Genomic DNA, 21,250 nt, shown 5'->3' on the forward strand with positions numbered 1-21,250 from the left:
CTACTCGCCACATGGTCACCGAAACACAACTTGTGGTGGGGCAGGATGGAGACCTTGAAAAGATGATAAATCCCCTAGTATAATGCAGAACGGTGCTTGTCACCCGTGAGGGTATCCAGGCGCTGCGTGTGATGTAAAGTGCTCTCACCCCGTACAAAGTTATGAGTATCGCTCTAAAAGAAATGAAATTAAATAAGAGAGAAGGGCTATCGAGAGATGAGGAGCACCACTGGAGCGTGGTAGTGAGGGGAGTCCGTGGTGGTGGTCACGGGTGCGAGGGGAGACACCGTCAAAATTGTCGCAGCGGGCGACGCCAGTGCTAAAGCCAGCCCTAGAACTTCGCACCTGCAGTGAAAGTGGTCTTGAACGTGCCAATCAGGTGGGTCAGCTTCTTCCGGTCATGCAGTTCGGTCTTTGTCTGGATTTAGCCACGAAGTACGTTACGGGAACACGGGGCGCCGCTGGGTGTCAGTCTGTGAGGAAAGTGGTGGCTGGGAGAGGCAGTTTAGAAGGAGCGAAGTAACAGCTGAGAAGTGGATGGGCGACGGAGGAAAAAGAGTCACACGGAGGGGAGTTGAGGCAGAGGAAGACAGGGAAAAAACGGTCAAAATAAGGGGCTGAGGGAAATGGAACCGAAGTAGAGAAAAGTGTCAGAAATAGATGAGAAAAGAGGAGCCGGTGAGATATCACGAGAAGAGAATACATTGACAAAGAGAGAGCTGAGAAGAAGGGTGGAGGTGGAAGGAGAAACACAAAGGGCAAGTGGTCGGAGAGCGATCAGGGGAAGAGGGGAGAGAGACAGCAGAGGGAGAGAGCGGAGAGGTCAGCGGGGAGAGAGGGATCAGAAGCAGAGGGATCAGAGGGGGAGAGGAGGATGAAAGGACAGCCAGACAGTTGATGGTTTTGGCTGTAAATAGACCGGGGGCTGCAGAATGTGTCGGAGATGAAAGGAGCGGCAGACAGCTCGCAGGGAAAGAGGTGGGTGCCGTCGGGGGGAGAGGTGCGTGCCGTGAAGGGGAGTGCTCTGGGACTGCAGGGAGTGGCCGCGCCGGCAGAGAGCTCGGCAACTTCAGAGGGAAGAGACGAGCGGGCAGAAGCTATGCGGTAGGAGCACGGGACGGGAGCAGCCTGCCAGAACTGGCCGGGAGGAAGGCGCCGCACTGGGCAGAGGCGGAGAAGAGCAGCCCGCGGACCACTTCAATAGAGGAAGGGAGGCTGAGCAGCAGAAGGGCACGCGTATCAGGACCGGTGCAGGAAACAAACCTTCCTGCAGCTCCTGCCTGCCTTCTCGCAGCGCTCGCAAGCGTAGGACGCGTACCCGCCTTCTGCACCGACCATACCTCCCGTCTCCAGGCCCTAGCAGCTTAGAGCACCAGCATCCGAGGCTCAGCAGCCTAGGGCACCAAGATCAAGGGCAGGTCAGCGCAAGACACTTGCCTTCAAGACGAGACCGGGGCACTTTGAGGGTCCAGCTACCATCAGCATCCCACCTCCTTCAGAGCATCGGCCTTCGGTGCCTACCGGCGCCGGGTATCCGCCCCAGGACCTGCCCAGGGCACTAGTCTCCGGGATATACCGTCGCGGCGCACGTGCTTCCACTTCAGGACCCCCCAGTGAATTGCAGCTGCCTCTCGCACCTGCCTCCAGCGCCCTCGAGACAGCGGGCACCGCCAATGAGCAGCATCCCGCGGGCGGCATGGGCCGGGCGAGCAGCGCACCACTGACCCGAGCCCTGCGCGCGGGGCGGAGCGCGAGCCGCCAAGACAGGTGAGCTGCACTCACGGGGCAACACCTGCGGGGCGGGGAAAATGAAGGGCAAGAGGGAAGACTGGAGCTTGTAAAGAAAGAGAGGAAGAGTGTGGAGAAGGATGGCGGGAAAGAGCACAAGAAATCGTAGCGATGACGAGAGTGGTTGTGAGGAGGGAGAGTGAAAGGTAAAACAGGACGAGAGGCGCGAACTGAGCAGGTATCAAGCAGTAGCCGCGCGCCGAGCTGTCCCTTGGTGCTAGAGCTGGAGAGGAGACCGAGGGTAAACCAAGGTGCGAGAGGATTAAGGAAAGTTACAGAGAATACGTCGACGGACTGGCGCTGAAACAGGCGTGCGGGAGCGCAGACAGCGACTGAAGAAGGAACGGAGGCTGGGAAGCATCGAGCAGAGGCGTGAGGGAGTCGGGAGGATTGATAGGCAGGTGGATAGAGAGGACCAGGCAACCAACGGGCAGGAGGAGAGAGTGCTGAGACAGAAAGTCAAACGGGTATAAAGGGAGGAGATATACAGAACAGAGAGGGGCGCAGAGAGACTGTGACGGGGCGACTTTAGACGTAGCTACTAAAACCGAAGGGGCTCAGACTGAAAAGAAAGCGAGATGAGGAAATTTAGACTGATTAGGGCAGAAGGCCAAGCCGATAGAAATCATACAGAATTACGATAGGACAAAGTAGGCGGACTGAAAAGAAAATCGAGAGAGGGAGAGTTAGATTAACACTAGATCAGACAGACAGGGACACCACGCTGATAGAAACGAGAGACTGGGGAGACAGCCGTAGGATTTAGGCAAAAAAACGGGAGGATAGAGGCACACTGATGGTTGGGAGACAGCCCGACAGGAGGGAGAGCAAGAAAAACAAATGAGAAGTGGGTGAGAGAGTATAGGAGTTGCACTAATAGAGCAGAGAGTTCGGGTCATCTTGGCAGATGGACAAGGACAGTAGACTCTATGGATGGGATGGAGGGCTGACTGTAGGTTGAGGGGCAGCCACTTATAAGTGAGCGAGTGGTTGGTAAAAGCTGGCGTACGGTGCCTTAGAGACAGGGATGCTTTTCGGAGAGGTGTTGTTCTGTAATTAGAAACATGAATCAGGAGCTGGGGGGCAGGGGGGTTGTCAGAGTACACACAGGAGTGAAAGAAAACGGGGATAGACGAGGGGCTGAGAAAGTGATCATGGAAGAAGAGCCGAACGAGATTTATAGGGTATGGGAATGTGTGAAAATATGTTTTTGGCAGAGGGTGAGGACATGTGGTAAAGAAACCGAGCATCACTGGGAACAGCCTCTCTCCCAGTCTTACCTTTAAATACCAACTGGTCAGGAAAGCTGCGCCTTGCTGGTCTGTGAGGGTCTTGGCGAGTTTTCAGGAAACAAGACTGTTGTCTTGGATATGAAGCAGTAACCCAGGACTCCTCTGTACCTCCTTAGCAAAGCAGACACAGTCCAGGACATAGAAGGACCAGTGTCACCAAAAAGCGCCCTTCTTTCCGTTTGAGTGCCAGTTTAGGGCCAGACTCCTTCTCCGAAAATATGATGGAGGTAGACACATGAGAAGATCAGCTGAACACTAAAAACAGTAGACAAGGTCCAGCTAATTCAAATTTAAAAAGAAAATGTTTTTTTGCTAAAGTTCAGCATCCAAAAAATTGGAAAATCTAATTGCGCTAACAGGCTGTAAAGGAAATGATTGCTAAGTGTATATGCCCACAGTATACTTAAGTTTTACAATTAGAAACTAGGTTCAGGGGAATATGAAATCCAAAGGATTGACTGGTTTGTGAAAGGTCTAATTGTCTACGCTAAAGACATCAAAATCTTCAAAGAGCTTTAAGAGCTCTGAAGTAGCCTGCTGACTCAAGGGACTGGTGACTGTTAAAGAAGTTTGCCCTGGGTCACACTCCGTTCACGAGTGAGGAATTTCCATCTCACTCAGGGCTTGAAGTGTATTAAAACAATTGAATTTTGCATGTGCATTTGGGCCTCTTGGTGCTAACAAAGACGCTGAGGCTTGAAGTCTAAAATCCACTGTTGCACTACTCATAAAGCAAAGGCAAGCAGCTTGGGACATCCTGGAGTTTTTTCTGTCTGTAGGCCTCTATGAGAATTGCGGCAGGATACGTTGCAGGGTACACACTCCTCTGCTTTGGCAAATCATCTTTCTGTAATTTGGTTGAGGCTCAATCCCAGTTTGGGTTGTCCGACTCCCAATGAGAAGTGGTATGGACAAACACCACAGACAGGCTTGGATGCACTCTCTGTTGTCCCAAGCAGAAAGATCAATGACTGCAATGCAGCCTAATTCTCGAAATCTAGCAGCTGACTTTCAGGGTAAAAAGTAACCCAGTTTTGGTGTAAAGTGCTGAGGCTCTTTATGTTTAAGTGTTTCACAGACTCGACTGCCACATGAATGAGTGTTGGAATCACATTTGTCATTACACTAAAATCCTCATTGTCACCTCGCAGATTCCTGTACTTTGTGCAGCGCTTAGAGGCAAGAGCTTCAATTTATTATTAGCTCTTTTGCTGGTCCCATTAAGAGACCCTCTGGGTTGAGCAATTCATTTCTGAGTTGCCCTATACTTTAGATGAGCATGGATTCATGGCTAATAAGCCCTTCTCCCTAAGGTCTTCATTGCAATTGATCTCAAAACAAAGTAGCCATGTGTCTCCAGCGATGGCAGAATGACCCAATGTTCCTGGTTTCTGGTACTGGGAACACAGGCAAGCAAGACTGGTCTTAACCTTTATGGGGACCTGAGCATCTCAAAATGCTTACAGGTAGTTTCCCGTTTATAGTAAAACCCATACGCTCAATTGATAGGGTTTCAAGCTTTTTTTAACTATTCAGGAAGGGTGTATCCTATCTTTACACCCTCAAACCTTTTAAAAACAACACGCCGGAAGAATCTCTAATGGTTCTGAAATATCAAATCCTTCAATCTGTTTTTACCAACATGGTTCTGATCCGACTTCCTATGAAATACTGTGAGACCCATTTGTTAGTCTGGGTGATGTCCTTCAAAGTCCTGTCATCTTTGAGTGCCCAATCTAGTGGTTGCTCCCAGACGTTTTTGGTGGCCATGCTTGATGTTCTATCCTAGAGGACGAAATTACCAGACTACACCGACCGTAATTTAACAATGGGACAACCATTGTTAAAGGACCTGCATTTAGATCATATCTCTTTAGACACTAATCTACACACTCTCAGAATGCTTCTAGCCCGCATTATTTTTCATGCTCAGAAAACCATGCCAAGGGTTCCTTAATTAAGCAGAATGGACTTTATGATTAGGTCTCTGCATTCAGGAAGCATGAACTCAAGACAAACTACCAAAATGAAGATGGTGAAATGTGAGTTTCTTTTAAGAGAGTGAAGATTTTAACCGTAGCAGGTGAACCTCATGCTGGGCATTTCATGTGTTCTCACAACCAAGAGGGACATTGTAAATGTTACTGCTGGTTTCAATGTGCACTTGACTGGACCATAATTCATGATTTTATTGTGTATGGGAATGTGTTGTAAGTGAAGCATACAGGTGTTGAACAGGCATATGAAGGTTTCAGTATTTAGGGGAAGTTGAAAAATAGGGTCCAGAAATTTATACATTTTGTCATTATAGCAAGGCTCACATCTTCTAGGTAGATTCAAAGGCCGGGCCACAAATGAAGAATCCACAGTCAGGCTTTGACAGAGGAGTAAAATGTCTTTCTGCTGGAGACTGGGCTTTGAAACACACAGTCCTGTCAGGCAAAACTGCTTTACTTGAAAAAAAGGTACATTCCCTGCAGGAGACATCATGCTGTGGCTTTGGATCTTGCCATGATTTTCACCACATAAAGTTTGGCAGGTTTTTGCACTTTCCTTCCAATGACCTAGATTTTCCACAAACGTAGCTGCCACACAAATTTGCCTGCACAGACTTTTCCCAAAGGAAATCTCTTTATTCGAGGTTCCTTCCCTAATCCAGATTCATCGCACCCAGTAGGGACAGGGAAACAGACTTCCACGATGAGCTAGATTCAGTGCTCCAAAGATAATTACCTCTTGTAGTCTGTGATTGAAGGCTCAGAGTTCCTCCTTCTTGGTACACTAATCTCTCCTTCGCAGGTCTAAAACATAAATCTGCCACCAGTTGCCTAAGCTGGACTCAGTTTTGGATTGCAATGCCCCTGCTTTGCTGACCTCCTCTCTTCCACTATGGTCATGAAGGAGTGCGTCAGCTGTGGTCCTCTGGATGCTCAGTTTGCATTTCACACCAGCAGTTATGTGGATCACACAGATCAGCTTTAGAGCAAGGCCATTAGATGCACTCATCTAGGAGAAACTATTACAAGCTGGTGATGTGGTAGGCTCAATTTTAAATAACACATTTGTACGTGAAGGAAATCCTTAGGGTTAGGGGGATCTTTAGGGTTAGCTCGGCAGGATTAAATACGTCATCTTAGGGGTTGCTACCATATAATAGTTAGTTGGGTTGCTTTGTGGTTTCACCTCTGCCCAAATACCAAATTTCTCCTCCTAAGGTGTCCTGACATAAAGAAGCAGAGGGGGGACTACATTCACCCAAACAGAGGATCCAGCCATCCAATAGGATGAGCTCCCTGTCCATATCAAGAGCATCCTTTTACGTGGCACCCTTATTGACTTCCATAATGGGGTGCTATCTTTGGGCATTGTGCTCACTGCATCATTGCATGTCATAGGCTTCAAAGCATTTACTTTTTGAGTCACACCCAAAAACTAATACCTCCTTAGCTGAACTCTTCACAAACATTCATGGGCACAGGGCAGACTAATTGGATATTTAGTATAGCTAAATTGGGGGACTACCATTGACGCCTTTTGGACTTCATGAGTATGACAAAAGTCAGCTGATTAGTAGGCCTTGGTGACATTTAAATTGCATTAACATAAAATCACAGAATTTCAGGATCTTTGTGTCACACAAAATTAATCAAAATTACACCATTAGTCTAAACAAATGCATATTTAAATTGACTTCTCAGTGCATCTTCCACATTCAAACCATTAGTACATTGATTAACATAATACATAAACTGCCACATATAGAGGACTTCTGTGACAGGAGGGACAGCACTAACATTTCTGATACATCATTCCCCCCTTTGATGGCAAACCAATACCCCATCTCTCATTTTCAATGAGACAGTTCACAATTTCAGAGGTTTATTCAGGTAAGGGCTTCTGAAGTCCTCTAACTGCTTGCTATTACTATAGAATATGCTCCTTCTAGTTTCAACTTCTCCATCTCAATCTTCTCCTTTCTCTGTCCACGATTGGCTCTTCTCTCCTTCGGCTTCTTGTATAATTTGTAAAGACTAACTGCAACTAGGGCACACAACCATTATCAACAGGGGTCTCAAAATGGTTTCTACAATTCCTCTTCCTAAGTTTCCAAACCACCTGCTGCTTACTGGCTGAAAAACCACAACCTATCGCTTCCCATGTACCTGTCACTGTTAGCTCTTTCATGGTCTGTTTCAAGTCAGTCATGTTTGAAATGTACTTTCTTATCTCTTTACTATTGTCAGGTATGTAAGTGCAATATTGTTGAAAATGCAACATTTGCAAACTCCGCCTACTTTTGCAAAAAGGCAATTCCGCAAAGCCATTGATGTCACATCAACCAATTCCATGATCATTAAAATATGGTACCTGCAGTATCTGTTTTATTGTTGTCAACTTTATAATCTTGAGATCATTCAAGATAGCATCTACTGATGAAATTATGGCACCAAAAATATCCCCTACAATGTCTGAAGCACTAGGTCCTCCTTTGACGCTAATGTGTGATTTCTTACTCAAGACTGGATCATTAAAACGATCCAAATGATGAATCTTTGAAAAAACTGCTCCCAGATCACATATACCATTCCAGCCTTTTGGCAGTGTGTAACAGGCATTTTTCCTACATATGAAATAAACACCTGGTATGGCAGGTCTTGACTGGGCCAACATAAATATTCAAACACTCAAACAAAAACACATGTCTACATTCACTAGTTCCTTACAAAATACATGCCAGTCTTTGATCTAGGTCTATATACACACAGCTTCCCTACATGTTGCCAATCTAAAGACAGGAATTCTTGATTTCCAGCCACTGAATTTGTAGCATCCTTTTCCCAATTTTGTAAAACTACTCCCTTTTCCATCTTTGCTTTCATAGCTTGTCTTCTTTCCTCAACTTGTTTAATGAAATCTTTTTCTACTGAGCTAAGAATACAGGTTAAATTGTTGTGGGTGTAAACAGTACCAAATGTCAATGTAGGTTCAAAGAAACCTCACACTGTGTCAATGTTCTTCGTCTTTGCAACGCTGCTCAATTGTTTCATGATAGGGACAATTGAAAACACTGAGGGGGTCATTACGACCCTGGTGGTTGGTGGTATAGTGGAGGTAATACCGCCAATAGGCTGGCGGTACCTACCTCCACTATTATGACATTGGCGGTTTAGCCAAAGCCAAACCGCCAAGTCAACACACTGACCGCCACGGAAACCATGGCAGTAGGCACTATCAGTGCCAGGGAATTCCCAGCCTCGTCACAGAGTGGGATGGGGTCAGTGAGACTGCTGACCCCACCCCACTCTGTGACGAAGTGTCACTGATTGACACTCGCCCTGGGCACTTCAGGGCTTAAACCTGAAGCACCCAGGGAGAGTGTCAATGGGTGACGCTTTCCACGTCACCCAGGGGAGGGCCTGGAGGCACCTTTGCTGGGCCGAGGAGGTCACGCCCATAAGGGTCGTGATCTCCTCAGCCCAGCAAAGTTCAGCTCAGGCAGCCAGGAGTCTGCGCAAATCGCGCATGTCTGCTCCTGGCTGCCTGACCTGAACATAAAGAGTGTCTGTCAGGCTGACCTTTGTTCAGCCTGACAGACACTCTTCATGGGGTGGGGGGGCGTGGCCCCTCCGCCCTAAAGGACGGGGCGCCACTGTGCCTAGGTTTACATAATCCATAGACTTTTTATGGGTTGTTTACTTGACCACAGCAATTGCTGGAATTAGCTGTAACGCATGCAACAGGTTGTAAATCTTATCATCATTCCGGATAGGGGATCAAGAGGAGGTCATGAACCCTATCAGGGGCCAACATTGTCTGAAATCATGAACTACATCAAACCCATACTGACTGTCAGTGAAAATCATTACTTTATGCTGTTCGGAAACACAGCATGCTCTAGTAAGAGTAACTAATTTGGCTACTTGGGCAGAAAAGATTCCTCGAAGGCAGGTGGCGTCTATTACACCTGAGACTGTGCAAATTGCATGACCAGCTCTCAGGGTACCATCTTTATCTCTTAAACAGGAGCCATCAATAAATATAACATAATCATTTTCAGTTAAGAGGACATCTTCATTGTCAGGTCTTGGTTTGGTGCACAATTCAGTCCTCGAGACAGTCATGCTCAACCTCATCTCCATGTTCATTTAAATTTTCAACAGGATTTGGCAATAACGTAGCAGGATTCAGAATGGTACACCGTTTAAGATTAACGTTGAGAGATGCAAGTATAGCTTGCTCATTCTGGGTCAAACGTGCACTTGTAAGGTATTGGGTCTTTGTGCGAGTTAACAGACTTTCCACTGAGTGGGGAATAAAAACATTGAGGGGATGACCCATGACAATGCCTTTGTACTGTTCTATGCTGACACTGAAAGCGGCAACCACCTTCAAACAACCACACAGCGCATAAGCCACAGGATCAAGTGTGGCAGAAAAAGAGGCCACAGGCTTGTTCGCATTTCCATGCAGCTACGTCAACACTGAGAGAATACACCCATCCATCTCACAGTAAAACAAAGAAAAACGCTTGTTATAATCAGGCATTGCCAGAGCTGGGGCTCGGGATAAGCTTTCTCTCAGCTCTGTGAAGGTATGTATGCAGTTGTCATCCAATGGTACCGGATCAGACACATCCTTGGGCGTCAGCCTTTGTAAAGGCTTGGCCAAAAGGGAAAAGTTTGGAATCCACTGATGACAGTAGCCAACCATTCCCAACAACACTTCGACTTCTTTCTGTGTGGCAGGGGGATTTATTTTCATTATTGTTGAGATTCCTTCTTGTGAGACTTTCCTCAGCCCTTTCTCAATGTGATGTTCTAAATACAGGACTTCTTTCTTGCAATAGTGTAATTTTGCTGGGGAAACTTTATGTCCATTCTCTCCTAAATGATTCAAGACAGCAATTGTTTCTCTCCTGCATGCTTCTCAGGTGTTTGATGCAACATGGTGGTCATCTATATACTGCACTAAGACTGAGTGATAGGGCATTTTAAGGGACTCCAGAGTCTTCTTCAAGATCTCGTTGAAAATAGATAGTGACTCAGTATACCCTTGAGGAACTCACAAATTTCAGTTCAGGCTGGACTGTTCTCATGAGGAGCAAGGTCAAGCCTGATTTGTATATGGCTGGCTGCAAACTGGGGTGGCGTGGTGAGCAAAAAAACAATGGCTTAAACTCAGATCTGTGACTGGGGATGAATGTTTGCATTGTTCAGCATTTTGTCCATCATCTGTTTTGTTTGGTTTTGTCGCCCTATGTGGGAAGGGTATGCCCAGATGTGGGTCCCGTGCTCACGGTTACCACTGGATTAAAGCTAGCCTGGCTGATGAGAGGGTGATACCCCAAAAGTGGCCATAGGAGACTTGTTTCCAGTCCAGGGAGGACCTGGACTGTTCCCATTGAGAGCACAGTTCAGACTGATTTGTATATGGCTAGGTCCAGATTGGGGTGGCATGGTGAGCAAAAAAACGCTAGATTAAACCCACATCTGTGACTTGGGGTGAATGTTTGCATTGTACAGCATTCTGCCCATCAATCTGTTTTGTTTGCCGTAAGTGGGAAAGGTATGCCCAGACATGGGTCCCATGCTCACTGTGCCACTAGATTCAAGCTAGCCTGGCTAATGAGGGGTGATACCCCAAAGCGGTTCCCAGAAGTTTGTCTCTGGTCAAGGGAGGCCTTGGCCTGGCAGCTCAGGCTGGAGTGTTCCCATGGGGAGCAGGGCCAAGACTGATTTGCATATGGCTGGGTCCAAACTGGGGTAGCGAGGTGAGGAAAAAAACAATGTATTAAACCCAGATCTGTGACTGGGGCGAAGGTTTGCATTGTTCAGCATTCCACCCATCATCTGTACTTTTTGCTTTTGTTGCCCTAAGTAGAAAGGGTATGCCCAGATGTGGGTTCCGTGCTCACAAGGCCACTGGATTCAAGCTAGCTTGGCTGATGAGGGGTTATATTTTGAAACCTGCCCCAGGATGGTTCTTTTCTGGTCCAGGGAGGACCTGGCCTGGCAGTTCAGGCTGGACTGTTTCCATGGGGAGCAGGATCAAGACTGATTTGCATATTGCTGGGGCCAAACTGGGGTGGGGTGGTGAGCAAAAATTGATGGACTGAACCCAGATCTGTGACTGGGGTGAATGTTTGCCTAGTGCAACATTTGGTCCATCATCTCTTCTTTTTGCTTTAGTTGCAATAACTGGGAAGAGTATGCCCCACTTGAGTCCCATGCCCACTGTGCCACTGGATTCAAGCTAGCCTGGCTGATGAGGGGTGATACTCCAAAACCGGTCCCCGGATGCTTATTTCCGATCAATGGAGGGCCTGGCCTGGCAGTTTGGGCTGGACTGTTCCCATGGGAAGCAGGGTCAAGCCTGATTTGCATATGGCTGGGTCTAAACTGGGATGGCATGGTGAGCAAAAAATCAATGGATTAAACCCAGATCTGTGACTGCGGATGAATGTTTGCCTTGTTCAGCATTACATTCATCCTCTGTTTTTTTGTTTAAGTCACAGTTTTTCAGGGCGCATTTTCATCATTTGTTAGTATTGCAATTCCTCAGGGAGTGCAGCTAATGGAACAGTTTAGCTTACACAACAGGTCACATCCAAGCAAGCTTATAGGACTTGAATCACAAACCACAAATTGGAGGTCATCTTCAAAGGAACCTATTTTTATGGGGACATACTCTGTTACAGAGTTGGTCAATTGCTTATTTGCAACTCTTTCAACTTGAATTCTCTTTCCTGAAAGGGGTAAGTTTGGCACTTCTGCTGTTCTGACAGTGGAACGTGTAGCTCCGGTGCCAACCAAGAATGACACATTATTGCCCGTAATGTTGGTATTTACAAATGGACCACACTTGTCTACTTCTAAGGATGCACCTAGCATGCAATCATCATCAGAGCTAACAGTTTGAAGAACTTCTAAAAATCGCTTAGGTCCATTAGGGGAACCTGTGATGCTATCTAATTCACATTTACATTTGTGATCTGATTCAGATTCTACTGGGAAACAACCACCCACTGCTGAGTTATTAAGGCTTGTGGTACCTATATCTCCTGTCCTGGGGGCACATTTACATTTTGCATTTAGGGTCTTTGAACTCTTTGAATTTGAACTTGATTATTACCTTGCACCTGCACAATTCCAACACTCTGCACTTGATTATTCACATTATTAAAGGGACATTCCATCCGCCAACATCCAAAATTTCTGCAAGCATGACACAGATTATTTATTTCCAAAGCCTTGACATCAAGCTGTGGTGCTCCTTGCATACCAACAGTTTTCACCATCATCAAGGGACTCTGACTCACCTTCTGTGCTGCTTTCAACTGCATAATCATCACTTTTACTTTCAACTTTTTCTGCTTTAATTCCAGTTCGATACTGCAATACTTTGCCTATCGTCTGATGTAATCAATCAGCTTGTTTTGCAAACAAATCAGATGCTGCTGAATCATCTCACTTATGTCTCGCTTCAATCCTTGCACAAATCTGAATAACAAATGCCCCATATCTTTAACTTATAATGTCTCTGTACCACTATGCTGCTTGAAAGTCTGCAACAATCTTTCGTGGTAAGCATGAATTGACTCCTTTGACTCCTGAGCTGTGCTGTCAATCTTCTGCCAATCAGTATCTTTGGGGGACACCTTGTTTTTTCAGAAACTTGTAATACTTTTTCATCATCTCTTCAAATAGGGCACCCATAACTGGATCTCTTTGAGGTTCAATCAGGCCAATCAACATTCACTTCCACAAATCGGTCGGAACCACAATGCCAAACAATGTGTTCAAATCTTCCCAGAGGCATTTTGAAAGTTTCACAAATCTCTCTGTCTGCTTGTACCATTCTAAAGTCTTCTCATTCAATCTGGGGTAATCATTTGTGAATGACAAAATATCACTCCCACTCCAAAGTACATGTACATAACCCCCACCTGGTATGTCTCTCATGGGCATCATTTTTACATTTTCCTCAGCTTTGTTTGCTCCTGCCACAGGCACATTTGGCTTTGTTTTCTTCTGGTCTCTTTTGTTTGCCCGTCTACCTTCCCACATATCTATAGCTCCCCATTTCTGAATGTATGTGATCAATTATTTATGTGTTTTCTTTCCAGGAGATCTCATGTTAACTATATCGTTTGTGCTAAAATCCAATCAATAACTTCTCTTTTAAGGGCTTTGATTTCTCTAAATCTACATCATATTTCTTGCCTACTTCAGCTAGTCTCTGATACTCATGTCCTGCATGTTGAGTAACATCTTTGCACACAAACTGTAGTTCATCTTCAGAATAAGTCTCCAATTAGGCTGTGTCTAATGTCCCTAAAATCATTTCATTCAATTCCAATTTCAATCTAGGCACATTCACTGATCTATCGCTCTCTGGTGTTTCTTCTGTTCTGGAGTTGCAATTTGTCATACCTGTCGCACCTTGAGGACTCAAATGATTCAACCAATCAGTCAGCTGTTATGCAGTGAAACCTTGTAAACGTATATTATTACTCTGTGGTACTTCTGCTGTCAGTGGTCCTATATTCTGCTGATTTGGGGTACTGAAGTTTGACATGTTCTCTGGTGTTTTAAAGAGCACTCCTCCTAGCGGAGTGCTGCAATGTGCATTTGGAATCTGGTCAGGTCTGGGCATAAAATAGGGTGGGGTTCCCTTCACCAGGGAAACCTTGCACCAGGAGTAAATCCTGTCTGACTTGTCATTGGGGTAGGATCTGTAATTCATGGAGGGGTCAATGGTATAACAAGAGAAGCTGTTCTCTCCATCTCTAAGTAAATTAGAATATGCTGATCTCCGCATATCAACTGGTGATATCCCTGCAGGTGTAACTGGTGTATTGGGAACACTTGCGACATTTAGTGAGTGGGCATTGCTTCTAGGCGTACCTGAAGCATAGAAGGGAACAACTGGACCTATAGTTATAGGAACTGTTAATGCATCTGGACCCACATGAGTTGTCTGATTCTGGGGAATTGTCATTCCTACACTCTGAGCTGTTGAGACAGTAGTGAACTTGGTACAGGTTGAACTGTACTAGCACTCTGAACCAGTTGATTCCCATCAGGAATATGTGTCACTGAATTTGCAGGGGTACCTGGTACTAACTGATTCGGGGTCTGTGCAAATAGAACAGTTGGCACATTCCGGGCTACACTTTGTGCTGCTTCCCTTTTTGCTCCTACTTCAACTGAATGTTACGGAGGCGGAAGATTCATCAGGATCTGATTTATAAACTCATCATCTGGATCACTCTCATATGTCACTGTCTTTTTCTCTTCAGTATCTGTTATCTGCTCTGTCTTTCCTGTCTTTTACCTAGTCTCAGGTTTAGTGCCTTCATCTGGAAACATTCAGACACCCTCAATTATATCTGCTCTCCACATATTTTGCTCTGCATCCAGTCTAGTGTGCAAAGTGTCTTTATTGCTTTCTATGTTCTGTTCCCATACTTGTCTGTTATTTTTTGATGTGCTATAAGTTCCCAAATACTAAGAGCTTCAAACTGTGTGAGTCTGGGAGGCAGTTTCATCTCGTACAATGTTTGCCTCAAATTGTCTAAAATTCTCAAATTAAATGTTCAATAAGGGAGAAATTATAAAGCAGCATCTTTCTTATTGATCTTGCACATTGTTCAAGCCACAAAAATGCATTAAATCCTTCTACAGTCCACACATAATGAACTTGCGTTCCTTCGGGTAGGGTCTCTATACCCTTTCAAACTAGAACAAACACATCTCCTTTTAATGCGCTTTTCAACGCAATTTTTAATCAAATTCAATTAATCACAATAACTTTCAATCGAATCAGGAAGTAACTTCTATCCCACAGTACTTTTCTCTCAATATTCTCAAACAATAGCAATGCGACACTATCCACCAATACTAGCCTGGCTTCACACCAACTGACCTAAACTAGCACAACACAAATGACATCACACTCACTTCTTTCATCAGCTACAGTTGCTTCGCCATTGTTTCTCACACAATCACCCAAACACACCTAACGCAAAATATGGCGAGCAAAAGACCAATAGCCTGTCTGCACCATACAGGGTAGGAACTCATACCATCAAAGCTGTATGGAGGTACACTTCCTGGGTTTAGCTTTCACAATTACACAATGAGTGAAACCTAACCAGCAATTCTTAATCAGGTTGATACACTTCCTCCATGTGCACTCAGTATTCACTGCAGACAATAAATTAACCAAGTGTCTTCTACATTTGTGCATTATCCCGGGATCTTAGGCCATGGCGAACCCATCAACAACAACAACCACAGACATTTTTGAGCAACAAGTGCCACAATCACTTCAAGTATGACAAGTCTGCAAAACACTTCACAACATCACACTCTACCGCGAGCGTCAAGCAAAAACGAATGCAAAGGCAAAACCTGATTATTACTCAAAAATCCGTCACTTGTAGGCACAACCCTGGAACTTCATTAATCTTTGGAACGGACCATGGGACAAATTTGGTGTGGGCAATATTTGGACTGGGCAATCGCATTGTGCCAATCCCATTTCCTTAACACTACACTTGAATGGTTTCTCACTCCTTGTTGGACTAAACTATTCCTCTGCTAACAGATCTGCTGGAGAATCTTTCATCCTTCGCAGGAATCAGTGCACATCAAGGTCAACGGATCTTTGGGCCATGCATAGGATGTGGTAGAACCATTTACACAGTTTCATTACAAACCAGGAAAATTACACAGTCTGACCAAGATGGCAATACAAGGGAAAACTCCAGTCAGGAATAATGTTAAGTGGTTTATTGCAAACTTAAGCTCAAAGTCATATAGACAACTCGCAAGATGAAGTTATTAAGATATAGAATAACCAAGAGTTGCCCAAAGCAACGAAACAAGCTCAGGCAAGCTAACATTAATAAAACTAAGCATTCAATAGGAAGAGTACAAAATATTAACAAGATCATCTGAGATACAGAAATTAAGTGTTGCTCAAGCTTAGCAAGCATCAAGTCAATTTTAAAATCAGCAGACTTGTAATTTAGCTAGGCACGAGGAAACTCTATAATCAGCCAAATCAGGGAAGGACATGTGTGGGGCAGAACATATGCGGGAAAAAGACAAAAAGAACAAAAAGGGCAAAAAGAATTTGGAAAAAAATAATCTCGGGCAACAAGCTACTAACACGACTCCAGGTTGCAACATCAGCACATCTTCCCAGGTCTGTCATGGGAACCTCATCCATCCATGTAACTCCACATGAGATTGAAACCATTGTAAATAGCGTCAGTCCACAGTTCAGGACGTTCTACATTCAAGGACATTGTTTCACTTCTCACAGTGTCTAAAACAGCAGGGGTCTATTACCCAAACTAGTCTTCTCATGGGAACAAAATCTGAAAGAAAGCTTACGTTAAAGAAAGGAATCAGCATTCTCTGCCCAGTCATGAAAAACAGGACTCAGCAGGACTCACTTAGGCTAATGCAAGTGAATTAATACAACACATTAATACATCAAATAAAATGCATTTTAAACCGCCGTTTATTAATTCTTCATTAATATTCATGTCACAGTAAATGTAAACAAAATAACTCCATCAACACATTGCAGTCAATAAAAATTGGAACTGCAATTTCTCTATATTTTCACACATGGTTAAATCATTAATCATTAGAAATTCAATATCGTTTCAATACATTCTATTAGTCTAGATTCTAGATTACATCATAATATCCTTTAATCATTCAAACTTTTACTTTTCCCTCAATACCACCAAGGCTTCTAACATTAGTCTTAAAGAATGTACATTTAAATTGACTTCTCAGTGCAACTTATACCTTCAAAACATTAGGACCTTGATTAACATAATACATAAACTATCACATTTTGATGACTTCTGTGACATGAGGGACAACACTAACGTTTCTGCTAGAGCAATGTAATATTATTAACTCCAATTAGGCAATATTTCTGAAAATTATATTTCTGACACAATATTGATATGAGATAATATTCAAATATTCATACTATGATATTCTAGTACCATGCCAGGACAGTCTCTGAGAAAACTTCACTGTGTGGGGGGGATAGGTAGAGGAGGAATTCAGGATGGGCGAGCAGGGACAAATAAGGACAGATGCTCCCATGTTGAGTAATCTTTGATGCAGAAGGTCTGTAACGAATTCTTATATACCACTAGTCTCCCGCTGCACTTCTTTTTTTTTTTTTTTGAACGGAGTTAGGTAAACCTTAGGGATGCCCTCTATAGTATATGTGACATGCCTTCTTCTGTCTAAAAGTGCTTTATTAAAGAGGAGTTGTCAGTTAGAGTTTGATGTTGGATTGTAGATGAGAATTTTGTTCTTGCTTAAGGATCTTACAGTTATTAGAACACAATAGAGCTGAATGTGGGGGTAACAAGAAGGTATGAAATTATGTGGTAGATTAGATGAGATTGTTGTTCACTCTTTCTGGAGAACAATAGAGTGTGCGAGCATGCAACTATGAGGGCCCCAGGGTCTGATGTTCTGTGGACCAGGGTCTTAGTTGACTGCTCTCATTATTGCTTTTGTTGGTATACAAGCAAATGACATAACTGTGGAGACATAAGTAAAATGGACACTTTGGCCTTTCAAAAGAGGATTAGAAGAGGGGACTGCGGAGTTCCCAGGAACTTAGATATTGGCTAGCTAGACTCAGATAACTACTCTGGCGGTTATTCTGTAAATGTGGAATTGATTGATGTCCCTAAGTAATCCTGCAGTCTGCCAAATGGTGAGAAGGGTTGCCCCTCTCTGTCTTTATGGCAGATACAAGTAAGATACTGAGGCCGTTGAAAAGAAGTGCCTTGACAGCATTCCTTAAAGTTGTGAGGATTTTGCACACCTCGGACTAATAGTGCTTTGAATTATGGTCGAGATTGTGCCTGAGAATAGTGATCCACAAACATAGAACTCATACAACTAAGCTAAAGTAACAAACCTTTTATTAGAGTAGAGCAAGTGCTCTCATGACACCCGCACAATGGCCTACCGTAGACATTGTTGTTCAGACTAGTGAATTGAATGTCAGTTCAAGAAAGCTGAAAAGGTGCAAGTACAAGACTGTAAACAACTGCTGAGAAGCAACTCTACATTTCAGGAAAAGCCAGAAAACCTTGAGGAAACACAACTCAAAAATCACTGTCTGTGAATTTATAATGGGCTATTTATCTCTTTTAGGGTATCTATTATGGGCATGTGCAGTCTTCTGTTTCGGTCAAGGTCTCCAAATTAGCGAGGTGCTCTTTATATCTCTGAAGGTTTCTGGCAGTGTGTCACTGCGTTCTGTATCTGTGATGGTCTCTAAGTTCACAGGTTGCTCTAATATGTTTTTAGTGTGTGAAGCCTTCTTTTTCATTGAAGGCCTTCATGTTCATGAAGAAGTTCTGTTTCTGATGTTACCACGTGAAACCTTCTACATTTGTGATGGTCTCTAGGTTCCCAACTTGCTCTTTGTATCTCAGATGGTCTCAATCAGTGTGTGAGACATTATCTGTGAAAATCTCAAAATTTGTGAGACCTTCTTTGTAACTCTCAATTCTCAGAATCTGTGAGGTCTCCAATATCCGTAAAGGTCTCTGAGATCAAAAGCCCCTATCTGTTTCCGTGAGACTCTTTGTGAGTGTGTGAGGTCTTTGGAGCCTCTAAATTAATCCACATGCCCCTCTGGGATCCCTGTGAGTCTCTATGAGTGTTTCATGCCTTCTTTATCAGTGATAATTGTTAAATACACAAAGTCTTGTTTGTATTTCTGTGAGTATATGTAAAGGTTTCTGATTTCACAAGCCCCCCTTTTTCTCTCCGAGGGTCTCTATGAAAGTGTGTACCTCCTTTATCTGTAAGGAACTCTCAGTTCATAAGACCTTCTTTTTATCTCTCTGGATTTCGGAGTCTGTGAGGATGTCTACATCTGGGAAAGTCTTAGATGTCACAAGGCTATATTTATATTTCTAAGGGTTCTTCTAGTGTCGGAGTCCATATATATATATATATATATATATATATATATATATATATATATATATATATATATATCAACAATGCTGCCGTTCTTCTGAGAGCTTTTGAATATCTGATGCCGTCTACATCTGTAAAGGTCTTTGAATGTGTAAGAGTCTCTGTGGGTGCGTGTCTATCAAGGTCTCTTAGTTTATGAGACCACCTTTGTATATGTGACGGCCTCTGAACTTGTGAGATCTTCTATGTTTATGAAGGTCCTTGTGAGCAGGTGATGTTATCCGTTTTAAGCAAAAGTCTCTGTGATTGTTGAGGCTCCCAGTGTGTATCCACAAGAATCACAGCCCTTAGTCATTGTAATATCCTTTAATGAGCATGACAATCTCAGAGCAAGACTTCCGTTGATTCTGTCAGTTTGCTGGCACTAGCCGTTCATATTTTGGCTGTTTGGCTTTGATGCTGTGTTTGCCTATTAACCATTTTATTACTTCTGTTTCAGCAACCTGGCAACCTGGGGGTGTGAGGGAAGAAGCCCCCCCAGGGCCAGGAGATGAAGACGCGGTTCTACCCTAGGGTGCTTCCACAGCAGACTAGGCCCAGGCGGAGAGTGCGGCCAGAGCATGGCCCACAGTACCCCCTCCGACACCTGCCCTTGGATTCTCACCCTATCCCTCTGGCTCTGCAGTCGGTAAGTGATGTAATTAGACTGAGGTATCATGAGAGAATACCAGAACATGTTTCCCTTTTTAAGACACTTTTTCTCAGAATCTGCCCTGTTTTCCTTTGTCAGTTCTGTTTTTATCCTCTACATTTAGTGAATTGTAAGAACTATTACAGCACCAGGTTAACTTTTTTCCCAGCCTTTTTATGTCTCGCCCACAGCCTGCTATTGGTTTTCTGTGGAGAAAGACCTATTGTGTACTACACAATTACTTACAATATCTTACAGTCGGCTTTGGGTCAGTCTGTTGCTTACCAATTCTTGGCTTTCTTGTCAATCTCATTTGCTTGCTTCGTTTTTTTCAATGGTTTTCCTCCTTCCCATGGTTTGTTCTTCTCATGGAGCATTAGCTACTTTACCGTTATGTTAATTGGATGACTTGTATCCTTCCACTACTTACATTCAGGGAAACATTTTTTTCTTTCAGCACTTCATGTGCATGTGTGTTCTTGGTCTCTCACTTATGTGCTGCTTCTCCTCTAAAATTCCCATTCCACCCTCTGTATTCTCAGTGTTGCTCCCCCTCCTTTCCCAAAATCATCCTTTGTTTCAATTTTTATTTTTCAAATGTTCACCACCTTCCACTTCTTTACATTGCTCTCCTGCTCCTTCTGCTTCTCTTGACACTTGGGAGCATTGACATGTTTCTCCCACCACCCACACAATCCTCCGTTGCTTTCCACACCCTCCCTGTCATATTAGTTTTTTTTCAAAGTTCAATATTTTCTCTTTAGGGAGAGCTCAACAGCTTCAATTTGCTACTTGAATTTCCTTTCCCCTTGATGTGCTTTTGGTCGTATTTTTTCATCATCTAGGAACAGTAAATTAAAAGTAAAAAAAAATACCACTGGGTCACGGCATATACTTGTACATAGATGATAACACATACACACATATACATCATCTCACCTTTTTTTTTGTTTTTTTTGTCGATGTTGTTTCACATCGGCAAAATGCATAGGCAAATCCAAAAGGGCAGCTATTGTCTTTAACAGGTGACACTGCTTGGCTTTGCCAATGAGTGTTTCCTCAAGTAACTATTTTGTCATTTTTGTCAAGATTCTGGAAGCTTCATTCTTATTTTCTGTCCCGTGGCTCAGCCATTATTTACTTGCTTCAATATGGTGATAATAAAGCAGGATGACACACTTTAGTGACAGCTATGTCTTTCCTAAAAATCACTACAAGGCTCAGTGCGATGACTGGAGTGTGATTCACTATAGGAATCTTGAAGTAAGATTGCTCCAACTCATTCTTGGCACCTGATAAGTAATTCAAGAAGTAGACTTTCGAGAGACAGGGCTTCTCATGGCTTCCCAGCTGAGACTGTCAGGATCCAGTTATAGGTAAAAGGTGCAACGGCTGCCACTGACTAAAGGACCCTACAGGGTTCTGTCCTCTACAGTCAGGTTCGGCTGATGTTCCTTTGATGCTGGCTGAGATATTGTTCTTAATCA

At 43.9% G+C, this 21,250-nt stretch overlaps 1 protein-coding gene across 2 annotated transcripts in view; it reads left to right on the plus strand.

Annotated features, from left to right (window-relative positions):
- Positions 1-664: 664 nt before the first annotated feature.
- Positions 665-21,250, plus strand: part of WNT10B (Wnt family member 10B) — a 124,377-nt gene continuing 103,791 nt past the window's right edge. Inside the window, exons 1-2 of one of the 2 annotated variants that reach the window (XM_069230494.1) lie at positions 665-1,767; positions 19,572-19,760. In XM_069230494.1, the coding sequence (XP_069086595.1) occupies positions 19,693-19,760 (68 nt within the window). In that variant the 5' untranslated portion in view covers positions 665-1,767; positions 19,572-19,692. Of the gene's footprint in view, positions 1,768-1,838; positions 1,935-19,571; positions 19,761-21,250 lie in introns of those variants that run through there. The other variant, XM_069230495.1, reaches the window with a different exon arrangement.

The sequence above is a fragment of the Pleurodeles waltl genome, chromosome 4_2 (genome assembly GCF_031143425.1).
Source record: "Pleurodeles waltl isolate 20211129_DDA chromosome 4_2, aPleWal1.hap1.20221129, whole genome shotgun sequence".
NCBI lineage: Eukaryota > Metazoa > Chordata > Amphibia > Caudata > Salamandridae > Pleurodeles > Pleurodeles waltl.